This window comes from Nothobranchius furzeri, chromosome 3, assembly GCF_043380555.1.
Source record: "Nothobranchius furzeri strain GRZ-AD chromosome 3, NfurGRZ-RIMD1, whole genome shotgun sequence".
In the NCBI taxonomy this organism is placed as follows: domain Eukaryota; kingdom Metazoa; phylum Chordata; class Actinopteri; order Cyprinodontiformes; family Nothobranchiidae; genus Nothobranchius; species Nothobranchius furzeri.
Window position 1 is genome coordinate 63,342,459 of NC_091743.1, and position 25,306 is coordinate 63,367,764.

The 25,306-nt window shown below is 39.6% G+C and overlaps 1 protein-coding gene across 1 annotated transcript in view; it reads left to right on the plus strand.

The window, feature by feature from the left end:
• syn2b (synapsin IIb) overlaps positions 1–25,306 on the plus strand; it is a 118,823-nt gene that overhangs the window by 48,122 nt on the left and 45,395 nt on the right. The window contains exons 2-4 of the mRNA XM_015959071.3: positions 11,594–11,651; positions 17,033–17,124; positions 19,734–19,890. Coding sequence (XP_015814557.3) covers positions 11,594–11,651; positions 17,033–17,124; positions 19,734–19,890 — 307 coding nt within the window. The remainder of the gene's footprint in view (positions 1–11,593; positions 11,652–17,032; positions 17,125–19,733; positions 19,891–25,306) is intronic.

The window sequence follows — 25,306 nt, forward strand, 5'->3', positions numbered from 1 at the left end:
CATCCGTATCAAATATTTGCCAATAAACTTTTGGTTTTGTCATCCAGCAAACACATCAGCTGAAAATCAAATTCCACAGAATTCAGTCTGAAAGGGAGCAATAATGAATAATTTAGCTGTCAAGTAAAAAGAGAATAGCAAAGAAATATTTTATTATGATTTTAGGCAGAAACGGTAGCGGAGCCCGCAAGGCTTATCAGATTTTCTGAGGGAATCCATGAAGGGTGTTTTAAGTCACACAGTTATGTTATTCAAACCTGCTAAAGCGACCCAGCAAACACTTGGACGTTTAGTGACCTGCATGCCTTTGCAGCAGTCAGCATGATAGAAAAATGTGACTGATGTTTTGTACTCTCGTTTCCTCTGGCAATTCATATTCCCATATCAGGGGGCGTAGCCTGGGGCCAATGGGAGCAGTGAGAGTTCTGTGACAGTGTTTGTGTTTAAAAGCTAGCTTGTTTCGTCACTTTGCTATTGCAGCTTTAAGTGCATTTGTAGCCTCCAGAAAAGAGATTGGGGGATTAAAGTAAATCTATCCTTTGGTTTTGAAATCTGACTAATATTTCTTTTAGGAAAATGCTGATTCTCTGATATTGAAAAAAGAACGAAGGGGTAAAAAGAAAAGTTGGGAGAAAACTTGATGGACAAACAGGTGGGAGGAAACAAAAACAAATCTGCACCAAGATGTAAGAGCAAGTTGTCAAATTACAGGGATGAGATAAAAAGGATTACTGTCTCTGCTGCCTACATCTCAGGAATAAGAGACACATTAACATCACACTGAAGCCATTGCGAAGACAAAACCAGCACACCCACACACTCCTCTCAGAACCTGCTGCTGGGATTTTAGTCCAACTTCAGGAAATCTATTAACTCTACATTTTGTTTTCCAGAGATGTTCCAGAGATTAGTCCGTGTCATTACCACAGATGTGCTGTCAGTGGGTGCTCAGAAATACACACACTAGCCCACAACTCACACACACACACTGCTTTTGTGTGTGTGTGTGTGTGTGTGTGTGTGTGTGTGTGTGTGTGTGTGTGTGTGTGTGTGTGTGTGTGTGTGTGTGTGTGTGTGTGTGTGTGTGTGTGTGTGTGTGTGAGAGAGAGAGAGAGAGAGAAGCCTGGAGGTCATCATTCATCACAGTAATGTAATAAAACCACACAGACAACAGCCAGGCTCAGCTCTCTGTGGCTGCTGCTGCTACATACAGCTTTTGTTTTTATCATGTGCAAGAAAACAAAAACATAAATACAAAAAAACAATGCCGCAGGTAAAGAGAAGGTTCTTATTTTCAGTTAAATCATTACTGAAAAGGTTTGTGAGATGCATTTAGTAATATTGAGCTCAGTAATAATCATTAATTGTGTCTCACTAGCATTAACCTCTGACGTCTTGTTGTTTTTGATTGTGATCTTCTGGTTTGCAGCAAGTAGCCAGTACCACAGTCAGATCGAGGCTGTGTTTTTTTCTTTTACTTTACCTATCTGTTATTGTTAGTGCCTCATTAACATAAAAACATCTAATGTTGTCTTTGGATAACTAGCAGTTCATACTTAACAAACAAATATAATTAAGAACAATATCTACATCTTTTAAAAATCACTCAAATGAAACAGATCTAATCTGGCTTAAACTCTCTGCTCCAATTCGTGCAAAATTCTCTACTCCAAGACACCATTGCTTGGGATCCCTCTGCACCACAAAATGTGACTTCCACCTCTACTCCTGACCGATTTTCTTTTTGGTCAGAGGTTGTGGTACGTGGACGTAGGAGAGCCCCTTTAGTTGATCCCAACCCCCAATCCTGACCTCTGTCTTCAAAACCGCTTCTCTCCACTTGCTGAGGATTAACCAGCTGATTCCTCCAGGCCTCCTCTTCCCTCCCAACCATCTGATCCCATCCAACAGGAGCCTGTAGTCCAGAAGAAGCAACCTCAGCAGTCTCTTCCCCACCAGACCTCAACCACTGATGTCTGACGCAAAATACTAAAGGATGCTGTGCGGAGACACTCTGCTGGACCTCCTGCCCTGGCTCAGGAGGTGAGCTCCTCCATGGCAAACGCTCCACCTCAACCCCTCCAGTTCCCCGACACCACAGGAACCCAACCCCAGAGTCCTCCTCTACTCCACGGGAACACAAATCAGGAGCCCTCTACACGACCTACCACTTTGCTGGTAGGTGATTCAGAAATCAGGAATGTCCGCTTTTTTTTAACGTCTTGATGAGATGTTTTCCATCAGCCACTAAACCTCCTCTCTTGGATAAACTTCCTGGTCTGCTGTACTCAATCCCAGCTTCAGTTAAAAGAGCGATCATTCATGTGGGATTAAACGATGTTACACGCCCGGAGTCTGTCATCACTCAACAGCATTTTAACCATCTCTTTGATGTTCTGAAAAGCAGTGGACTGTCTGTTTTCATCTCCGGCCCGATCCCCACAGTTCCTCGTGGACATGGATGCTTTAGACGTCTGCTCTCTCCACTCCTGGCTTCAGTCTACTTGCAAGTTTCACAGTTTTGGTTTCATCGATAATTTTAATCTATTTTGGAACCGTTTCTCCTTTTTCAGGCAATATGGTATTCATTCTAACCGACATGGCTCACGCATGCTAACCGCTAACATCCGGTATGCTGTGCAGTCCCATAGATATACATCTATGGTGGATTCCCTTCCACAGACATGACGGTTTACATCCCAGAGATCTTCACCTTCTTCGGCCTTTGCTCAAACCTCAACTTCAAATATCATCACTCCCTACAGTCCTCCCAACAGTCTTCTGCAACAGTCTTCTGTGTGTCTTCCAAACGTCACAATTCCCAAAATGTTGTCTTTCGCTGACAAAACCAAAAGTTTCCCTATTCCGGTTCATTTATCAACCAGTAAAGACATAAACTGTATTCATGGCCGGAGAACCCAGAACACCAGATGTTTATGACCCATACCTCTCTAACAGGTTAAGAAGACAAATGTTCTCCAGGATTCAGTTCAATGTGCCCCGTTAAATGCTCACTCCATCCCAAACAAATCCTTGAAATGAGTTGTTCACCAGAGAAAAGTTGGACTATTTATTTCTTATGGAGACGTGGCAGCAAGATGGCTATTTTGTACATTTCAATGAAATGTGTCCACCAAACTGCTCTGTGTTTATCACACCACGCCCAACATGTCGTGGTGGCGGTCTTGCTGTGGTCTTTAAGGACAAACATGTCTGTAATCTGGTCAAAAATGGTCCTTTTACAACTTTTGAATATCAGGTCATCAAAGCAGGGTTACAAAATGTATTTCACTGTATGTTAATCCACCGACCTCCCGGTCCAGCTGGCCCTTTTCTCTCTGAATTAGCAGATTTTCTATCATCAATGATCAAACTATAAAAAGTTTTAATCCTTGGTGATTTTAACTTACTCATTATCTTATCTTATCTTATCTTATCTTATCTTATCTTATCAAAGCACCTTAATTAACAGACTTGGTGACTCGGTGGGGATTTCTGGATTTGTTCTAGACTGGTTTAGATCGTACCTTTCTAGCAGAAGTTACAGTGTCTGTATAAACCAAATCATGTCAGATTCTACTGATCTGTTCTGTGGGATACCCCAAGGCTCTGTTTTGGGTCCACTGTTGTTTCTGCTGTACATACGCCCTCTTGGACAGATACTTGATTTTTTTCATAATGTCTCTTATCACCTATATGCAGATGATATTCAGCTGTACTGCTCTTTTAAGGATTCTGAGTTCTACAAACTGTCTGAATTACTAGAGTGTCTATCAGCTATCACTAGAACTGAACTCAACTGTTAAAGCCTTATGCTCCAACCCGAGCCACCAGTTCTACACACCAGAACCTTCTAGAAGTTCCAAAGTCCAGATACAAAAGTTGAGGTGATCGCTCCTTCCAGACTGTTGCACCCCGGCTCTGGAATGATCTTCCTTTATTCTTACGCAGCATTGACAGTCTGGACACTTTTAAAAAACAGTTAAAGACCCTTTTATTTAAAGCTGCTTTTACCTAAATCTTTTATTTTCTTATTTTTAACTCAAATTTTTAATATTTCATCTGTTTATGAAAAATTATAATTTTATGACTTTTTTCTGATAATATTTTAATCTGATTCTGTGTTGAAAGCATTTTGATTTTATGGTGTTAATCTATTTATGATTCTATGACTTTGTTTTATTTTGTTTTGATCTATGTGAAGCACTTTGTGATTCTATGTCTGTGATAAGTGCTATATAAATAAAATTTACTTACTTACTTACTTAATGAAAATGCAGCACAGCCAAACGGAGGATCAAACCTAATTTTTGTCTTTTTATCAACATCTGTAATGACATCAGCTTTGTTTTTTAACCAGATGTTGACTTTTTCTTAATTTATTCAGAAGTTTATAACAGGATTAACAGATTTATTCATGTCTTACACATTTCACTGCGTCCTAAAAACTGAAATAATTACACAGATTTTACTCTGTTCCGTTTCTTTGCTGAACTCTGAACTAACACAGTAAATAAGTTCTGACCTGCAGCAGGAACTGACAGAAATACCTACAAACAGCTCAATCTTTCCAGTGTTCAGAGTGAAACTCTGCTCTCTGCATCACATTTCTGACTAAACTTGTGACTTAAAACATAAACCCAAAAAACTGTGGTGGTTAGAAGGCGCACATCTTTCAAACCTCTAACCTCAAACATCATGGCAGCGAGAAAGGCAGCACACAAATTCTGCAGCTGAACAAGAAGTTCCATGAGTTTTTAATGTAATAAGTGTTATAATTAAAGGTTAGTGCGCTGTTCGACTTGCGGCCTACTCTCTTCATGTGTATGACTTTAAGTTAGTGCCAGAGAAGGTAACGTGTCACATAAACAGCAGGTCTCTAGGAGGGTTGTCTCTGTGAAAGCCGGATCCCTGCAGAGCATGGGCAAGAGGAAGTGTAACAGCCTCCTGTGATGCAGCTGAATTATTCAGGTGACATCTTCACTTCAGGCACAAATGAGTGAGCCAAGACTTCTGATTTGAAGCTTTGTATGCCGTTCAGGCTCGCGCCGCGTAGTCGGTTTAATCTGCTGCGCATCAGCCTAATTAGAATTTATTGAAATCCTCGCTAAAACCAATATTTGAGCTCTGATCTTCGGCTTGAAAATGAAGAAAGAAAACTCAGCACCACGTGTCTACGTAATCATATTTACGTCTTTTGTGTCGTTAATTTAACAAATTTCTGTGGTGGTGAATCATGATGAACATATAAGATTAACATGCAATTATCACAGAACAAAAGTTTTTATTTGCATAATTCTTTGATCTACAAACATTTTTTGTTTCAGTGTTATCTGTAACTATCTGCACAAGTTACAAAAATCTATGGCAACATTTTAAACAACTGGTTGTTTCATGTTCTTTTCTTGGCCTTTCTGTCTCCATCTGAACCTCCACATCAGCGTTCATAAAGAAACCTTCCTTTAGTTGACTGAGCCTTGACCTGAATTCAATAAGACACCATGTCTAAAAGCAACACAACAACATTCTTTGTACATTTAAGACTCAGCATGAGGCTAGAACATTTTCACGGAGACAGCAAATGATAAGTTGGTCTTTCAGCCCACTAATCCTGTTTGTTCACACAAACACTTGTTAGTGTTTTTGCAGACTTTATTTTTTTTTTCTGAAATGGGATTCTGCTGCAGAGAAATTAACTGAATGACGTGAATGGGAAGTCTGGCTTGAGCAGCTTAAAGTAACATGAGTTTCCTGCTTCTCCCTCCAACCCTGCTGCAGCCTGCTGTAGCTACCGCTAACAACAACTAAAACTAACACGAGCTGATTGATACTAAACAAGCCAAAAAGTTAAAAGATCCACATTGTTGGACAAATAAATTACTTACAAGTCCAGTAGCAACAAAGCCAGGTCACCATCAGTCCGTGAATTCTTAGCTTCCGCATCTTCCTCAGACTAGTGTAGGCCACGTCAATGTTCACTCTGGTTTTATCTCTGCTTCGCCTCCTAAAACATTATTCTCTTACTTCCAAGCTCTGCCATGATGGCAACAAAAAGCACATATCCTTTTTTCTTCGTCTTGTGTTCTTGTGATGGCAAACTGAAAAAGCTAATTGCTAGCCTTTAAATTAGCTGCCGGCACAGAAAATAGCTAACAGCCATTAAGACTGCCCCCTAGAGCACCTACTCGCTCCACAAAACAGCTAAGTGCTGTTTCTGTGAAGTTGGTAAAGTTTCTATCAACACAATCACTGAACCTCACTTTCAAAGGAGTTGGTTAAAGGGTAAGAACTGCTTAAGTGTTACGTCAAAGGGATTTGCTGCCTTTTTTCACATGTATATTAATAACTACCATAAAAAAATCTCTGATCAGCCCGTTTGGTGAAACATAGTTTATATACCACATGACTGATAGGCTAATGGCTAGTCTGAGCACAACCAAAACAAATGTGTTTTGCTGCTTATTTTTACATGAGCCACTGTGACATTTTAGTCATTGGTTTATGTGATAGTGTTAGGTCTGATGTTGGCCTAAAATTAGCTGAATTCTGGTTCATATCATACAGATTTTTTATCAGCTCTGCCCCTTCTGACAATCTTAAAATTGTGCACAATAACCATAATATCTCTAAAGATAATTTTATCAGATCCTGTCTTTTGTGGTGTGTTACAAGCACTCTGGTCTGCTCAGAAGCATGTCAGGAATTGTTCTGATCATAAATTCAGGCTTTCAAACATGTTTTGGTCTGATTCTCAGGGACAAACAAATGTGTTTTCTGTTGAATGTGACGTCTAGCCAATCAGACAGCGAGGTGAAAAATGTACTCTGCGTGTTCCTCCTCCACCATGTTTGTTCACTTCGAAGTCACGCTTAATCTTGCGAGATTTCCCGTCACAGCATGACATGTCCATGATTGAAATAAGTTTGTGTGTAGTGTGTAATATGTGTGTATTATTAAAATCCTGCCATGTGAACCGGGTTTTAGAAGTTCTGTAGGTTTGAAACGCCATTTCTCCAAACAGAGGTTGTTCGGGAAGTGAAATCATACCTAAAATGATAGTAAGTATTTGCAACTGACCACGAACGCTTTGTTTTTGCATAGACGTCCCATGTGAAGGTGAAATGTGGTGACGGCGTGCCTTTGCAGCAGTCAGCATGAAAGAAAAAGAGAACAGGGCGGATCAAAGGGGCTCCAATATAGCAGAGAGGCAGTGGTCTGATGATAATTAGAATAATTATTCTCCCTATGTGGACCAAAACTTTTCACAGCATCGGTAATTATCTAATGAAGAAAATAGATATGACTGTAATTGAATCGTTAACAAGCAGCAGTAAAGTTTGATCGTTACATCTAGTTTTCACTTTCAACCCTGTTGCCCCATTTTTTTACAAGTAGAGCATGTAGCTATGTTCACGTCCATCTGGATATCACATTTTTGTTTCTATCTGGTAGTGATAACAGCAGGAAGCGCAGATGAACAGATGAGTGAAAATAATTAATCACAAAGTAGAGAGAAAACTTTATCTCATTCATAGGAAAGAGAAAAAAAGTTACACGGATGGAAAAGAGGACAGGCACATTCAGAAAATGACAAATTGGTCTCAATAAAACAGTTTTCATATCTTGGTCCATTCCTGCCAGTTAAAACTCGTCACAGGATGTAAAATTTAGCTCTGAGAGTGTGATTCATGGGATAATTGTTCCTATTTGATGACCTTTTAGCAGGTATAAGTCTGTGTGAAGCTGGGTAACAATTATATCACTGCTTGACCTTTGTTTTAATGATGCATCGCAACCTTTATTATTGTGTGAAATTACATTATGCAATAATAACATTTTATATTATTTTATTTAGATTCACTCGCTGTCTTCTCAGTTGCAATAAAGACGTCAATTTTTTGTCTTTGTATTCTCCTCCCATCCTTCCTTGTCATCATTCTCTCTCTCTCTCTCTCTCTCTCTCTCTCTCTCTCTCTCTCTCTCTCTCTCTCTCTCTCTCTCTCTCTCTCTCTCTCTCTCTCTCTCTCCAGCCATTGGCTTTTCTGATCAATAATGAAACTGAGATCCCATCAAATGATGATGGGACAAGATTGAGCCAGCAGGGCTGAGCAGTGTTATTCAGTGCTGTATAGAGCCAAGCAGGGCTTGGTCGAATTGGATGCTACTTAAGTCTGATGAATAATTATTCCACTTTCTGAAAGCCATGATGAAAAAGCTCCAAAACAAATTATGGTTTTTATAATTAATAAGTAACGGTAACCAAGTCATAATTAAATGTCGTTAATGAGCACATTTCAGTCTCAGTCACTCCAGCTGCTCTCATCAGATTTTTACCCATTTTTGTTAGAAATGGTTTGAAGCCCCAACCGACAAATATAATCTAATTGGCTGATTATTTTAATGCTGATATCTAACTAATGTAAATTGGGTAAACATAATTAATAAAAAAGGCTCAGCTTCACACGTGATATTTGTATTTTCAGATTAAAACAGAAAACAAATTTAAACAGAGATAATTAATTTTGCTCTGCTATGTAGATTTTTAAAATGTTTGTTCATTGAAATAACATCTTTGATCTATTTATTATTATTGGTCCTCATATGTGTCCCAATAATAATTATATTCTACAATCAGTAATTCTGACTGCTACAAATAACCCACTTTGCTCTCAGTTACGTTCTAATAATTATTCAAATTCCTTCTTAAACTCACCCTTTAAGAATAAATTTAGCTTCCTTTAGTTTTCAGCTCCTTGACTGTTTGAAATGATCTTCAAGGCTTTTCAAGCCTGTTAATATTCTCACAGTGTTCAAACTGGATGTGAGGTTTGAAATAAAATCCCATGGATTATCTTGTTTAACCCTTGGACATGAGGGTCGACCACTTGGAACACATTTTAAACCTGAAGTAGGGCCCAACTGGACTGTAGGAAGAAAGAAAAAACAACTTCACTAAAAACGTATTTATAGAAAATATGGATGTTTTACCAGCAAGTGAAACATTATTACCATACTTTATCACTTCATTAAAAATAGCACTTGCATCTCAAATTGTCACGTGTATTCAAATCCTTATTAAGTGAATTTGAAAAAAAAAAGGTTTTTTTTTTTTTTTTTTTTTTTTTTGCTTTTATCCCACATCTTCCCTCTGCCTCTTGGTTTGTTTTATACTCATTCATACTGATCCAGTTCACAGCTAAATAAAACCTTTTAACACCCAAAATTATGATAATGTTTGTGAGAATCACTTATGAGATGCTTCAGCAGTAAAATTTGGCATTCAAAGCTGTTTGTTTTTAAGAGACATTACATGTAATTTAAAGATTACCTTCTTGATGCATCACTTCAGTGGGATTGAAATTAATTAAATGATGTTTAAAGAGAAAATGTGAAGTGTGTATCATTAATCTCTGGATTAAAACATCTAAATGTTGCAGAAAATTAATTACATGATGCCCAGTTGTTGAAAAATATTGGTGGCTTTGTAATATAACAATAAAAATCAGGTCTAAAACACATGGGAGCGGGTCTAAGTCTCTGGGTGACGTCACATTAGACACCATGTTTCCTTCTACCTGTGAGGACAAACAAGTGGTTACAAACTTTCACCATTCATTGCGCTCCCAGGGGTTTTTGACCCTAATGGCCATCCGTAGGTAAGGTCTTACTGGAACAATAAAATACAGCTTTTCTTGCAATGATTTAGGTATGTACTGCCCCATATCGACAGGGAAAATTCACATCGTCACTTTAAGTTATAAAAAAGAAAAATATCTAATTAAATGATGTGAATTTAGGCCTGGTGGGATGTAAAAACACATTTACATTTGTGCTTGTTGCTGCTATCATTTTCTGTTCAGTCACAGGTACAGTTCAGTTTGCTAACACCCTACTGTAAGCTCTGAATCAAGCTCGGTTCTTGCATAACCTGATTTCTAGGCAGCTTGACAGAGGCGCTGGTCCAACATAACACAAGCCTTTGGTCGCATGTTTCACAAATGTGAGATGGTTTTACAGTTTTGCGGATTTCATTTTAAGCCTCAGCAGTCTTCAAACGGCTTCAAAAAGTCACTCTTACAAAACAATCACATCACCGAGTATCTCAGTGGGTCGGTGGGTGAAACAGAAGCATTCAGCTGGAAAAGAATGAGGTTAAAAAGAAGCCTTGCAGTTGAAAACTAAGATCCAAAACCTTCAGGATTTTGGATTTGGTGCATAGGATAAATAACAGCTCTAGGTTCTGACTTGCCAGTTGTGAAGATGTACATCTGGTTGATAACATATTCACAGATCCAATAAAAAAATGTGTCAGGGGGAGATTTTAGCTCAACATACTCTGCAGCTGAGTTCCGCAGATGGAACACCTGTCATCACAAACATTATCCCACGATGCAGGTAAAACTCTGCAGCATCAATGTTTTATTGCACTTTTGTGAATTCTGTGGGCTTAACAATCAATGATTGATTTGTCCAAACTTGGATGCATTTCATTCTTAGCCAGGTTAACTCAAGAAGAGACCTTTATTCAGTTTAGAGGAAAAACAACACAATCCATCTGCGAGGTGGATTCAGTTCAAGAACTAAATATCCCAGAGTGTGTGCTGGGGATTTTTTTGTGCGTGTGATTTTTATAGATTAGCTCTGGCGGTCATCATGACTTGAGTCCAAAAGTTAATCAGTTGTAGATTTACATCCAGTAATTACTTTGTGAGGGTTTCATTAAACTCTGTCCAGTGGTTCATGAGGGATTGTGAAACACACACACACACACACACACATACATACATATATATATATATACACACACACACACACATACATACATATATATATATATACACACACACACACAATAAATAAATAGGCAATTCTGATAAATCAGATCTAAAAAACAGATGCTTTAAATTGTTGCAAAAGATCATGAGTGAGAAAAATATTTTCAGGTATATTCAACAGATAAAATGTATGTCAAGGATTTAAAACCTGTAGAAAAACTTGGACAAGAATTTACTTTTTTCACAAAACAAACATGAATTTGTGTTTTGAGGATTAATCAGAAAAAACTATAATGTACAAATTCAGCAAGAGGAGGATTAATTATGAAGTGAGGGAATGGAAATCATTTGTTGTTGTTATTATTGTTATTATTATTATTATTATTATTATAGAACTTCTTTTTGGCCAGCATCCTTAATGTCCCTTTGCTTGTCTTTTTATCTTCGTCCTTTTGTCTCTCCCTGCCTTCTCTCCATCTGTCTGCCTCTGTGGCTTTTCTTAGAATTAAATTATATTAGGAAGAGCCCATGAAACTATGACTACAGTCACTATTATATTATATGATGCAAGTCGTGCTTTAATGTTTTAACAAAAAATATTATTTTTCTTCTATTTCTTTAAATAAATTGTTAGAATTTTGAGAAACTATCTTTTTACAAAATAATGGTTTCCTAAAGTTTAGCTGTTGAAAGCTCCATGCAGGCATCCATTTTCTGTTACACTTGCTAAACAGGAGGGGTGTTGTTCACTAGAGGGCAGCAAAGACATCTGCGAGTTTAAGAATGTGAAACTTTAAACCTCTTCTTTTCTCTTTCAGGGCAAAAGTGTTCAGAGGAAAGAAGGTCCTTGGAGATTATGACATCAAAGTGGAGCAGGTATGGTTGTTTATTTTTTTTAGCTATAATATATCAGAATAATTTATAAAAACAGGTTCATAGGATCATAAAACTGACAACAGAGATGAGGTCCTGTTTGGTTTCACTCACATACTGATAAATCTGTGTCTGGACTGTTTTATTGATCCTCTGACAAAAAAAAAATCTAGTTTGTTCAATAAGGAAATTTATTCACAAGCGTCAGATGCACATCATGACAGGACTAATAACAGCAAATTACTACATACTAGAGATATACCGGTATGTTTATTTCTGCATCGACCAAAACTATTTAAAGGTGCAGTTTGTAAGAATGACATCCTGTGGTCAAATGTGGGTACTGCAGTTCATTTCTAGAGGAAAAAGTTACATTCTCACTCCCGGTCCATGTGTTTCATGGCTGTTGCCAGTTATCGATCAGCACCAGAAGAATCTAGATGACAAGCAAAGACGAGTCACACACAGTAACAGTGACATGCAGTCAGAGGATGCAAGGGAGGTGTCATCATGACAAGTAAAATACTAATAATGATTTAAAATAAAGTCAATGTGGCAACTGACTGTTGAAATGTTTGTGGTCAAAATCTACCTATAAAATTTACCTGTTTTCTGATCAAAGCTGAATGCAAAAGTCCGAAGAGACAGGGACGAGCCTGCCTCTGCTCTCCCTGACCTGCCCCACACACACTAACTGTTTCAGACAGAGTGCATGCACCAACTCCCTGTTTCTAGTGTGCATGGCCCTGTGCCTTCTGAAGGAAGAGATGAGCGCTTCCTCCGTTCTCACAGAGCAGTGCCGCACACACGCACTGAAACATGAAGTTGGTGCAAAGAATCAGCCAGGCTTATCTCAGGATCATATATTTGTAAGTCTGACTCCAGAGCAAGAGCAGTCTGTGCCTCCCCAGTCATGAATCTCACCACACGTCACTGCTCAGGAAGTTCATAAGTAGATAAATACATTGTCATATCAGATGTTGACACTCTTGGGTTTTATACGACAGGAGCACTTACTACACTTATTAAGGTAGTTTGTCTCTGACATTACAGGAAGTGTTGTTGTATGCTATCTTGCATTGGAGTTTGGCAGGCTCCATCACTGGCGGTTCTTAAATCTCATTTAAAGACCCACTGTTATGATTTGGCTTTTAGACAGTGACTCGTTTTAGTGTTTTATTGTGTTTTGTTTTAATGTGTTCTTAGTATTCCTCATGTTTTATCTGCTTTTGATTGGTATTTTTATCTTCTGTTTTAGCTCCTTAGATTGGTCGTGTTTTGTTTTAGCCTGTGCAGCACTTTGGGCAGCTCCCATGCTGCGTTTTTAAGTGCTATAGAAATAAACTATGGTATGGTATGGTATGGTATGGTATAGTATGGTACGGTAGCTTGCTGCTCTGAAAGGAGGCAAAACCCCACAATTGACTCATTATCCATTTCACACATACATTTCACTCTAATATTAAGTTGATGGTAATTGAAAAAGTAGCTTGAGATATTTTTAAAGCTTGCTTCTAATTCCTTGTTTTTCGTTATTGTTAGCTAGCCTCCTTCACTCTTTCTTAGAGTAGGCCTAAACCAAAAAGATGTTGTGGCTTCTAAAGCCGGGCGTACACTGTGCGACTTTTTCACTTTTAAGAGCCGATTTTCCACTCGTGCGAGAATCCACGACATCGGGGCGAGTTTTGCGCCGATCGTCGTGTAGTGTACAGGGGGTTACGAGAGGCGATTAACACCACGTGACCAGCTACCGATCAGCAATCGTGAGCTCGCACAAACTTCTGGCGTGTTTGATATTTTGCTCGTCCCTCGTGAGGGTATCGCACTGTTGAAGCGGCGCTGCGAGCAGCTGCGACCCAAAAGATACCAGAACCGCTCACGGCGCATGCGCAATCCTGCATCAACACCGCTCGCTCGCTATTTCCCTAATAACACACGTTGTTCATTTTTATTTCTACACGTTTTTTTTTTGCTCACAAAGATTGTCAAGAAAGCGTGTTTGTCGTGTTCATGTCAAATTAAACTGATCACAAAACACAGATTTACTTTCTTTATTTCATTTTCCTCATCCAACCCCCATAAATCCCTGCGTGTCCTCCTGCAGCACTCCCGAAGGACAACAGGCAAAACAAGACAAAAAAGTCTGACGTGTTGAGTAAAAACTGCTATTTTTAGCATATTTTTAGGTCCGACGTGTTGCTACCAGACGTACAGTGTGAGCAGTCAGATCGCATCCGAGAACTGGGCCGTGCAGTGTGAGCACATGGCTCGTGAGATCTGCCCTGCGAGGAAGTCATACAGTTTGAGCTGAAGCTGAGTGCTACGAGTGAAAAAGTTGCACAGTGTACGCCCGGCTTTAGGGGTACAAGAAATAACTTGTGTCACTCCAGTTTACTGGTTTTGGTTCTTTAAACAACTGGAGCTTTTTACCTGATGGTGTCGAATTACTAATGCCTGTACGGCGCCGGCTACATTAGCTTGCAGGAGACACAAACTCAGTGTAAACAGTAACTCCAACGTGCTTTCATTTTTGTCAAAAGGGGAAAAATGACGACCCCCAGCTGGCTGAGAATGAAATCTGTTTCAGTATAAATGTCATTCCAACATGACTGAGACATTAGACTGTTTTGTGATTATTTCACTGTAGCATTCTTACAAATTGCACCTTTAAAGTAAGGCACATCTTTGGATGGCCTGGTACTGTAGCTATTTTTTAGAATGTATATTTACATTCATGAAATACGCCTACAAATTGTCAACTGACATTTCTCTTCATGTACCCGTTTTATAGCTTGTGTAACACTTGGTCAATTTAAAAGAGTATTGTTGGTTAAATTTGTGATTTTAAACAGAATTTGGTCAAATTCAGAGTTCAAAAACTGATTCGGATTGAGAAATGTTGTGCAGCCCATGTTGTCAATAGTGACATTTTAGCAACCAAATAAGGCAAAAGTTAAACAAGAGTCACAGCAAAAGCTGCCAGAGTGCACAATGACCTCTACAGTGTGGTTGACCTGCAGGCCAAAATGGTAACGCACAATTTAAGAAGTACGGGAGAGCAACACCTTACTTCTCTACTTCAGTGTATTGGGTAAAGCTGGAGGGTGTGTTGGTTTCATATTGGTTTAGCCAGCTTACCAGGAAACCATTCCATACCAAATCTGAGAGGACATTTGTTAGGGATTCACGTAAAACAGTTTCCCACCTAATAGATATTACTTTTCAACCTCAAGCCTCACCACAAAAGTAAAGTGAGCTTCAAACGAGACAGAGGTCGGGAGCTATGAGTCAGATAAACACTGTCTCGTCTTCTCAGCCACAGCGAAGAGCAGCAACAGAAAATATTCAAAAAACAGCAACGGCACTGAAAATGTGTGCATTTTGAAATAAATATGAGGTAGGCTACAAAAGTGCAAGCACTAACGATTTCTCACTCATTGCTGAGACCCTTTACTCTCAAATATTGTTCACACTTCCACTTTGCCGAGATAATCCATCCCACCACTGGTGTGCCTTATCAAGGTGTTGATTAGACAGTATGAATTTTGCTCAGGTGTGCAAAAGGTGTGCATAATTTATACTTCTCCATCTGAGTGGGTATACACACACAACGCCATTATGCGTCGATGCAAAGGCTTTGCAACAGGCTAGGCTGACATAGGCAAGCCCAATTTTTTTAACTATCTGTCAAAGTGATGGAGCGTGCAAGCTTGTGATTGGTCACAATGCAGCTTCCTATTCGTCAACAGCACCCATCAGAGTAATTTGTGTGTATGAAATTTTGTATGTGTATTTTTATTCAGTGTACATGCTTTAAAGATGTGGAACACTGAAAAAAAAGATTATAACGGGTCACAATGAGTTTTTCACACAAGCTGAACATGAAAATATTATCCTACACCTATCTACTGCATTAGTTTCTGAAAATAGATGGTGAAACTCTAGGATTAGAAAAGCCTGACAGATCTACATCAACTGTCATCCAGGGGCGGATTTAGGACTGAAGAAGATCCGGGGCTTAACACATACGCGCACATACACACGTGACACGCACTAGTCAACATATATATTTGTCTTGTACCACATAATTTTTAATCTGAAGCTATATATTAAGCATATTCAGGGCAGAGTATTGTTCCTGTTAGTGTTTAGTGTGAGATGATAGTAAATATTCCCTTTCTTTCTCCAACAACTTTACCTGATAGTAAGCTAACTTTAGGCAAACCAGCAGCACAACAAATATTTTCGAATAAGATTCAAAAACGTGAGTCAACACCAGTCTCATCAAAGCTGGGGTCCTGTCGCCGTACTTTTTGTCTAAAAAAACGTCCTTATGTCCATCTTCACTCATGCGTTTCAGGCAGAGAGTGTAGAAGAAGCCAGCTGCTGAAGGGCTTCTTCTTCAGTGGTGGAGGCTCAGGCAGGCTGTATACAAACTACTGCCAGCTGCTCCCTCTCTGTTGGACTTTGGTACTACATGTTATTTCCGCGATTTAGATCCCAGGCTTTTCATAAAACATCTAGGGCTTCAGCCCAAGTAGCCGGGCCTAACGCTGCCCCTGCTGTCACCTAAACTTTCATGGACTCACCCATCTTGACTCATGACGGGTAAGGCTGCTGTTGGTTTAACATCCAGGAAATATTAGAGAACGTCTCAACTAGTAAAAGATAACCGTTCGCATTAGCAGCTTCTCCACACAGCAGAAGCACCTCCAGGCTTGTTATTTGTGAAGATAACACAAGCCAACTTCCCAATCTGGAGCGAGATGTCCAAATGTCAGGAAATTAGACTCCAAAACCTGCCCTCTGAAGCTCACCTGTGCTGTGGCTAACTTCTAGTTCCTACTAGAAAGACATGTACTGATTAAAAGAGTGTTTCACACCTGTAATTGATTCTTTTAAGAAGTCCTCATTTATGACATCAAAATTGGGGACTTTGTATAGAAATTTGCTTAGAACCACCTCTTATATTCCCATGCTGGAGGAGCAGCGGCTCTACTCCAAGCTCCTACTGGATATCAGAGCTTCTCAGCTTATAGCAGCCTGAGCAAGGGGTGGGTGGGTGTGGCCTGCTCTAGCTTGTTTTCTTAAAGGGACAGAGCCCCAAAATGACTCCTTCTGGAAGGTACTGAAAATCTTGACTGCTAAAATTGCTTTACGTGAGAGGGATTAGTGCAAAGAACTTCATAAAAATGTTTTGCATCAACCATAGAAGAGTTTAAAATAAGCATAATGTTTCTCTTTTTAACCAAATTGATTGCACAAAAAATACTGATCTTAAACACCGGCAGTGTATTGATGAAATATTCTTCTTTAAAAGTGATGACATTTATTAACATAATGACAAGTTTAAACTGTTCTCTGTTCTTTTTCTGTCCATGTAGGCAGAGTTCTGCGACATCAACCTTATTGCACATTCAAATGGAACTGTCAATGTGGACGTGCAGGTCATCAGGAGTGGCATTAAAGGGGTCAGGTCAGACTAACACACACACACACACACACACACACACACACACACACACACACACACACACACACACGCGCGTGTCATTGAGTAGATTTTACTGTCTTGTTTACGCAGATCTACAACCAATAAGGGTTAACCCAAAGGTGCACACAAAAGCATTAAACTACAATAAATCAGACAAACTCACACACACTCAAACTACAACATCCACTGCTCAGCTGCACTGAACTAACAGGAAATGAGGACAGAGGCAGTAACCCTGTAATCATGCTCATGCAAACAGGTTCATACTGAAGATGTGGTGGAGTCATGCACGCTTGAATCATAAAATAAATGGTCATTTGAAGCCATCTTCTCCTCTCCCAAATACAAGTTTACCGTGGAGACGGCCATTAGGTTTACAACACAAACATCAGTCCTTTGTCCGACTTCAGCACAAGAGCTTTCAGACCTTGACGTTCCTAACTATCTACATTTGTCTCCGTAATTGCACCGTGTCCATCGATTTCAATTCGCAGCAGTGGTTTCCTAATGGCTCGGAGACTGCATGTTGCTTAGTAACCTCCATCGTGCCTCTGAGCATGTCACTAAACAATCTACAACTTTTTCCTTCCTTTTCTAAACTCTTCATTTTAAATATTTTAATTATGTTGCAGGCAATATCATAAAAAATTAACTGTTTCTTTAATGACTTTTTTGATGAAGACAGCAGCTTCATTATTCAGATCACCAGTCTGTACAGTTTGACTTCATTTGGACTCCTGCTGATTTAGTCTCAGCTGCAGTCTTGAAGCGTTTCCTGAGCTCTCGGTGAATGCATGCATGGTTACCTTCCATCTGCTCAGCCAGGTCAAATTACAAATACGCTTTCAGGAAAATACTATATCTTCTTGGGACCCTGCGTCCTCCTAAGAGGGCTCTGGCGTCCTGTATCTTATTCTGCTAAATTTAGACCAGTTGAATTTTTTTTGACAAAATTGACATTTTCAGCATTTTTAATTTTGAACTGCTAAGCTTAAAAAAATAATGTTTACAACTCCTCTGAAATAGCTTGAGGAAGTAAAAAATTGACACTCTCAATAAAAAAACTTGAATAGTTTTAACGGTATAGTTGACTTTAATGTTTTACGTTTTTGTTGTTCTTGCTCCTGGAGAGCACAATGAATTGCTTCGATGTGTGAAATCTGCTATACAAATAAAGCTGCTTTGCCTTGATTGTGTGAAGATTTTTTTGGTATTTAGGATTTTTAACAGGCTTTATGAAAATAAAATAACTGATAAAAAGAGACAAGTGATATTTATGTGACAAGAGGTCTCTTTAAAACATACTAAATCTTCTGGCATGAACCTGTGTTATGTTTAAGAGTTACATTTATACCAACATTCAAAACCTCACATCAGTTTTTGAAGGATGGTTCATTTTGCAGATTTCTGCAGAATTTATAAAGGACATGATTTTCATGCAGTGCAGTGCTACATCACTTGAAACCTAATTATTTTCTGCTTGAATGAGAAGAAAAGCCTCAAAGACGATTGAACCTCCCTGAACAAGCTGCTACTTTTGCTCCCAAGGCTTAAATCTGAATCTGCAGACCCCCTCAAATCTGAGAGATTTATGATTAGACAACAAAACCACCAGCATCTAGAGGTGTAATGCTGCATGAACGTTTTATTGAGAAATACTAGAGCATCATCTCAAAGTAGCAAACTGCATCCAATCTCCCCGAGTGTCATTTCTTCCATAGAACAAGTGGTGTTTTCCTCACACCACTCCACATTTGGGTTTTTTATGTCCATCTCATTTCTCACCTCTGTCTGGTGCTCTGCTCCTCCTGGTGTTCCTTCACTTTCACACTCACATACCGAGACGAAAGGGAAAACAACAGAGAGTCGCAGCAGATCAGCATCAACTAGCTGGACTGCAGCGAATATTGTTTCGACCTTAACCCGCTGTTCTCAAATGGCTTTTCTGGCTCCATTGCTTTGGTTTTTACAGTTATTGTGTGAAGACTCACCACAAGTCACACAAACCTGCAGCAATCTTCTGCCATTCAGCATTTATCCTGATTTTAATTTTAATTTTAAAGAATTATGCAGATTTTAACCTTGTTTCCTCTCTGTAGCTTGACACCAGACTACTCTGCAGTGCAGTTTTTCTAACTGCTAACTCGGCTGTTTGGCTGCAGTCTGCCACCTCGGTGACACATGTCACCAACAGCATAGTTTCACCTTCCACAGACGGACGGATTATCTAACAGGACCAAATGTGTGGGAGGGTTACAGAGCTTACTTCTGTCTTTTATTTAGCTCCATCTAGAGACATAAAACATAATTAACCTTCAGTCTGACATCGTGTAATTACAAGGCTAGAATCACAGACACAATAACAAATTGTATTACTTGTAATTATCCCACAGCAGAGAATGCAAAAGACTTCAATGTGAAACAAAAAAAAGTGTAAACATGCAATTAATAGCAAGAATGGGAAAAAAACATGACAAATTATATTATTCAGTATTGATTAAATGCTAACATTAGGACTAATAGCCATTCTTACTATCTTGATTTGTTTTTAACCAAGTAAAATTTCTTTTAAATGTCATTTTGTCCTCCAGGTCATTCAGGCCTGACTTTGTCCTGGTCCGTCAGCATGCCTTCAGCATGGCCCAAAACGAAGACTTTAGGAACTTGATCATCGGTCTTCAGTACGCAGGCATCCCCTCTGTCAATTCTCTGGACTCCATTTACAACCTCTGTGACAAACCCTGGGCTGTAAGTCAACGTTACAAATAAAGAGCTCAGCCTGAATCTTTTAGTAGAATGTGACTGGACAAATCTAGAAAATACAACCAGGACTCAGCTATGTTCTCCAATGATGGCCAATGATGTTATGCCTCCATACAGAACCACTTCAGCAGGCATTGATGCCACTGATCAGGCGTCCACGGACATTTGTAACATTAAAAGTTGGATTCTCTCAAAGTGCACCATAATCAAATCCAGGGACAGGGAGAGCGGCTGTGTGATGTAAAAAGCGATGTTTGCTGACCAGAAAAAGGTGTTGATTTTTCACAATGTTCTGAGAACACAAAGTGCCTTAAATGATGTTGTTGTGGGGTGATTTTCGTTAAATTTTCCAGGGTTGTGAGTTTTTAAACTGTGCTTTTAAAGAAGCGTGAATTCTGATTTCCTTTTCTTTCCATGCTGCTTCACCAACAAACTATTCCAATTTTACAAATGTTTGTTGTTTTGGCATCATCTGCCATTAAATTTTCCTACTTAAGCCTTCTTCCATCGAACGTGAAAGCGTTGCGTAACTGCCGCAAAAATTAGCTGCACCGTAAAGTGCAAAGTTTTGGATGCGTCCCTGAAGTGAAGGGACATTATGATTACGCTTCAAGTATGTTTTTACGCATTACAAAACATGTCAACTCTGCAGTTTAGATCGGGCCAGACAAGAAGTCAAACACGCAAGCAGTGTAAAACATCTGGAAACTTTCAAAATAAAGGTCAGATGCAGATAAACGTGCATCATTTCCTGTGAAAACCCCATAGTCGATGTAAACAGAACAGAAATAAAACCACAAACCTTTTGGATACATGCAGCTGTCTTCCTCCTTGTTTGTGTGGACTTCTGAAATCACGCGTGGTGATGCAGTTCTCCCGTGATTACATGACCTCGTGGTATCCGCTGCGTGGAACGCCTTTACTGCCATTTTGCATCTGAAAGACTTGCGGTTAGATGGGAGTTTGCGGGTAAAATGTATATTACTTTACCCATCCAGTGGGAAGGCTGGGTAAGCTTTAACCAATCAGCATGAGTTACCCACAACTCCCACCCAGCAACTCTACCTAGTCTTTCCGAGTACCTACCCCAGTTCGGGTGCTTGGTTGGCGCCTGAAATGGCCCAGAAAGTGGTCCTTTTGAGCTGGCCTGTATGGCAAGCCAAATGAGCATTTATTCTGATATCAGGATATCAGCCAGAATTGTCATGAACATGTAAGCCATTTCTGTCCACTAGTTAACTAGTTAGACATGTTTGTGTCAACTAGTTAAATATCGAGGGTGAAAATGTGCCCACTAGTTAACTAGTGACAGCAGAAATGCGCACTAGTTAACTAGTGAACACATTTAGGCTTCAGTAGTTAACTAGTTGACACAAAAACTGCTCACTAGTTAACTAGTAAAAGCAGAAATGCATAGCAGTCAGCTACTTGAAGGTATTTGTCTCACTAGTTAACTAGTGAGGGTCAAAATGTGCACACTAGTTAACTTGTGGTAGACATAAATGCGCACTAGTTAACTAGTGAACATATTTTGGCTTCACTAGTTAACTAGTTGACACATAAATGGCTCACTAGTTAACTAGTAAAGACCAAAATGCATACCAGTCAGCTAGTTGAAGGTTTTTGTGTCTCACTAGTTAACTAGTGATGGCCAAAATGTGCACACTAGTTAACTTGTGGTAGACATAAATGTGCACTAGTTAACTAGTGAACACATTTTGGCTTCACTAGTTAACTAGTTGTCACATAAATGGCTCACTAGTTAACTAGTAAAGGCCAAAGTGCATACCAGTCAGCTAGTTGAAGGTTTTTTGTGTCTCACTAGTTAACTATTGATGGCCAAAATGTGCACACTAGTTAACTAGTGAAGGCTTAACTCCTAACTAGTTAACTAGTTGGGGTAGGTCAGTGCCACTAGTTAACTAGTGAACCATTAATGGCTCACTAGCTAGCTAGTTGATGGCAGCAGGCTCACTAGTTACCTAGTTGATGCATCCATTGTCCAAACTAGTTAACTAGTGAGGACATAAATGTATACTAGTAAACTAGTTCAAGTCTACATTCACACTAGCTAGCTAGTTGCGCAGAATTCTAATTAGGAGGCGGAGAATTTCTCAAATTAAGACTCTCTATTGGCTCCCTGTGTCAAAATAAAATATGACAACCAATCACAGTGCGGAATTTCGTAAAATCCCACCCCAAACATTTGCATGCGGCACACAAGTTAACATGCTGGCCAGAGGAACCTCAGCTAGTGAACTAGTAGTGGCTTCAGTGTGACACTTACATGTAAACTTGTGAAGGCAGAACTGCTCACTAGTTAACTAGAGAGGGTACAAATGTCCACTAGTTAACTAGTGAGGTGCAAAATAAGTGTCACTAGTTCACTAGTGGGCCCCAAATCGCCCACAAGTTAACTAGTAAGGTGCGGATATGCTCACTAGTTAACTAGTGAGGTGCAGATTTGCTCACTAGTTAACTAGTGCACCCTAAAGCGCCCACTAGTTAACTAGTAAGGTGCAAAAAAGCATCACTAGTTAACTTGTAAAGTGCAGATATGCTCACTAGTTAACTAGTGGGCCCCAAAATGTCAACATGTTAACTAGTAGGGTGCGGATTTGCTCACTAGTTAACTAGTGAGGCACAGATATGCTCACTAGTTAACTAGTGATGTGCGGATTTGCTCACTAGTTAACTAGTGAGGTGCAGATTTGCTCACTAGTTAACTAGTGTGCCCTAAAGCACCCACTAGTTAACTAGTAAGGTGCAAAAAAGCATCACTAGTTAACTTGTAAAGTGCAGATATGCTCACTAGTTAACTAGTGGGCCCCAAAACGCCAACTAGTTAACTAGTAGGGTGCGGATTTGCTCACTAGTTAACTAGTGAGGCACAGATATGCTCACTAGTTAACTAGTGAAGTGCGGATTTGCTTACTAGCTAACTAGTGAGGCGCGGATTTGCTCACTAGTTAACTAGTGAAGTGCGGATTTGCTCACTAGTTAACTAGTGAGGTGCGGATTTGCTCACTAGTTAACTAGTGAGGTGCGGATTTGCTCACTAGTTAACTAGTGAGGTGCGGATTTGCTCACTAGTTAACTAGTGAGGTGCAGATATGCTCACTAGTTAACTAGTGAGGTGCAGATATGCTCACTAGTTAACTAGTGCGCACAAGACGCACACTAGTTGCTGTTTTTGGAGCAATCTAGTTTACTTGTTATGTAAAAATGTGTTCTTACTAGTTAACTAGTGACAAATTTACCTTCACTAGTTAACTAGTTGGCATATTTGGCCTTTCTAGTTCACTTGTAATGGGACAGGAAGCACTCACTAGTTAACTAGTGAGCATATCTGCATTATAATTTTTTCTCACTAGCTTATAGAGGGCAAACTGAGCCTTACATGTTAAGTAGTGAACACAAAACACTGTCACTAGTTAACTAGCTGCAGAAAAATGCCCCTAAAACTAGTAAATTTGTGGAATTTGAATAAATACACACTTGGCTGGCATTCTGTGTAACATGTTAACTAGTTCGACCGCTGTACTGCTCACTAGTTAGCTAGTGAGCAAATCCGGCCTTTACATGCAAATGAAGAAATGCAGAACAGCTATGTGATTGGTCCATGTAGGACTGAGAAACAGAGAAAGTATGGCGGACTCTGTTCAGGCTGTTCTAAGAGAAAATTTGATAAACTAAGATCGTTTGAGCACATAAATATGTTTTGACGATATTTGTAGCGAGAAAGTTGTGGTGTATTGCTGTAATCTTTGTTCAGTTAACGTGTGCAGTCTTTAGTTTTCAGTTATTAGTCTGAAAAAGCCTGGAGGCGGAAGGCAGCGGCAGACAGCATGTCTGTTTCTGTTGACAGGAAAGTGCAGAAACTCCGCAGAAATCTCCGTCAGATATATTGTTTCACATTTGTACGGAAGCGACAAGTTTATAATAATAAAAAAGGCTCTATTTTACATATGTTGCTGTAAAGCCTGCCAGCACTCATAGTGTTTTAAAGGTATCAATTTGCGAGGAGATGTAGCACCTAGTGCTGTTGGTCTAGTGACTAACGCGTTCGCCTGCAATGGTGAAGGTCGCTGGTTCGATACTGGATCATACACTTTAGTTGTGTACATTATTTCACTTCTTTTCTTTTGCATAATTTTTGTATTTATGTCAACAAGAAACAAAATACGTAACGGATTAGTGGGCAGAGTTACACACACACACACACACACACACACACACACACACACACACACACACACACACACACACAAAACATGTTAACAAGTATTTTATGAGTATGAATCTGATTATTGCCGACAGTCGATATTTAAGCATGTGTGTCCCCCTTCCTCAATCCATCCTCGCAAAATAAAATCATCGGCACAGCACAGCAGGCTTTCTCTTGATCCAGAACTAGCACTTCGAAATTGATCATGTCCGCGGCCATCTGCTGCACAATCAGCTGCTCGCATCGCGGGAAACATTGAAAACAGCTTCATGAACTGAGACACAACAGGGTTAACATCGACAAAAAAATCCACAAATAAATCTAAATAATTAATGCCATTTCCGTCTTTTTCGTTGAAATATACAAATAGCAGATCATAAATCTAGAGCAGAAAAAGCTGCTGCAGGAAGCAGGGTTTGTAGTTATTCATGCACCAATTCATCAATGTGATTATTGATCAAGATCAGGTAAACTGATATTAATGTTGCAACATTTCATTTGATCATCTGAATGATACCACACAACTGAATGACCTGTTGAGTCTCTGCATATTCAGGTATTTACTACGGAAAACAAACAACAGCAGGCAGCAGCAGGACTCCCCATGTTATTTCTCGGGTCGCTGGCCCGCGGTCGTCGGGGCCGCTGCGGTCAGCTCTTAGCCGGGAAGCCCTCGTTCGGCTGCGTGGGCTGCTTCACCGTGGACCAGCTCCCAGCAGCCGCTGGTCGGGAGAAACGCTCTGGCTGCAGCTCCGATCAGACCCTACCAACACCTCGCCACAGACAGCACCGCATTAAAAGCCCACAATTACGACCCGCTCCCCAAAGTTACAGTTCTCAAGCACTGATGAACACATACATAACCCACAACAGCTATGAAATGTGTGTTATTTACGGCAAAAAGGAGATATTTTTCAAGCCGACGTGCCAATGTTAACCGCAGTTGGCTTGGAAATGTGCTGATTTTATTATTTTTGTCAATTAAAATCCCCCTTGTTTGCTCTTACGTTTTACGAAAACGCAATATTAATTAAAGCACGCTTTAGTGATCAGCATGTAAAGCAAAGAAGAAATGTGAACATTTCAACCCATTTCGAACCAACCAGTAATATGATTTCTATGGGATTAGATTTGTGCCAATAGGATCAAGAAAAACACTTTGGAGAGCAAACA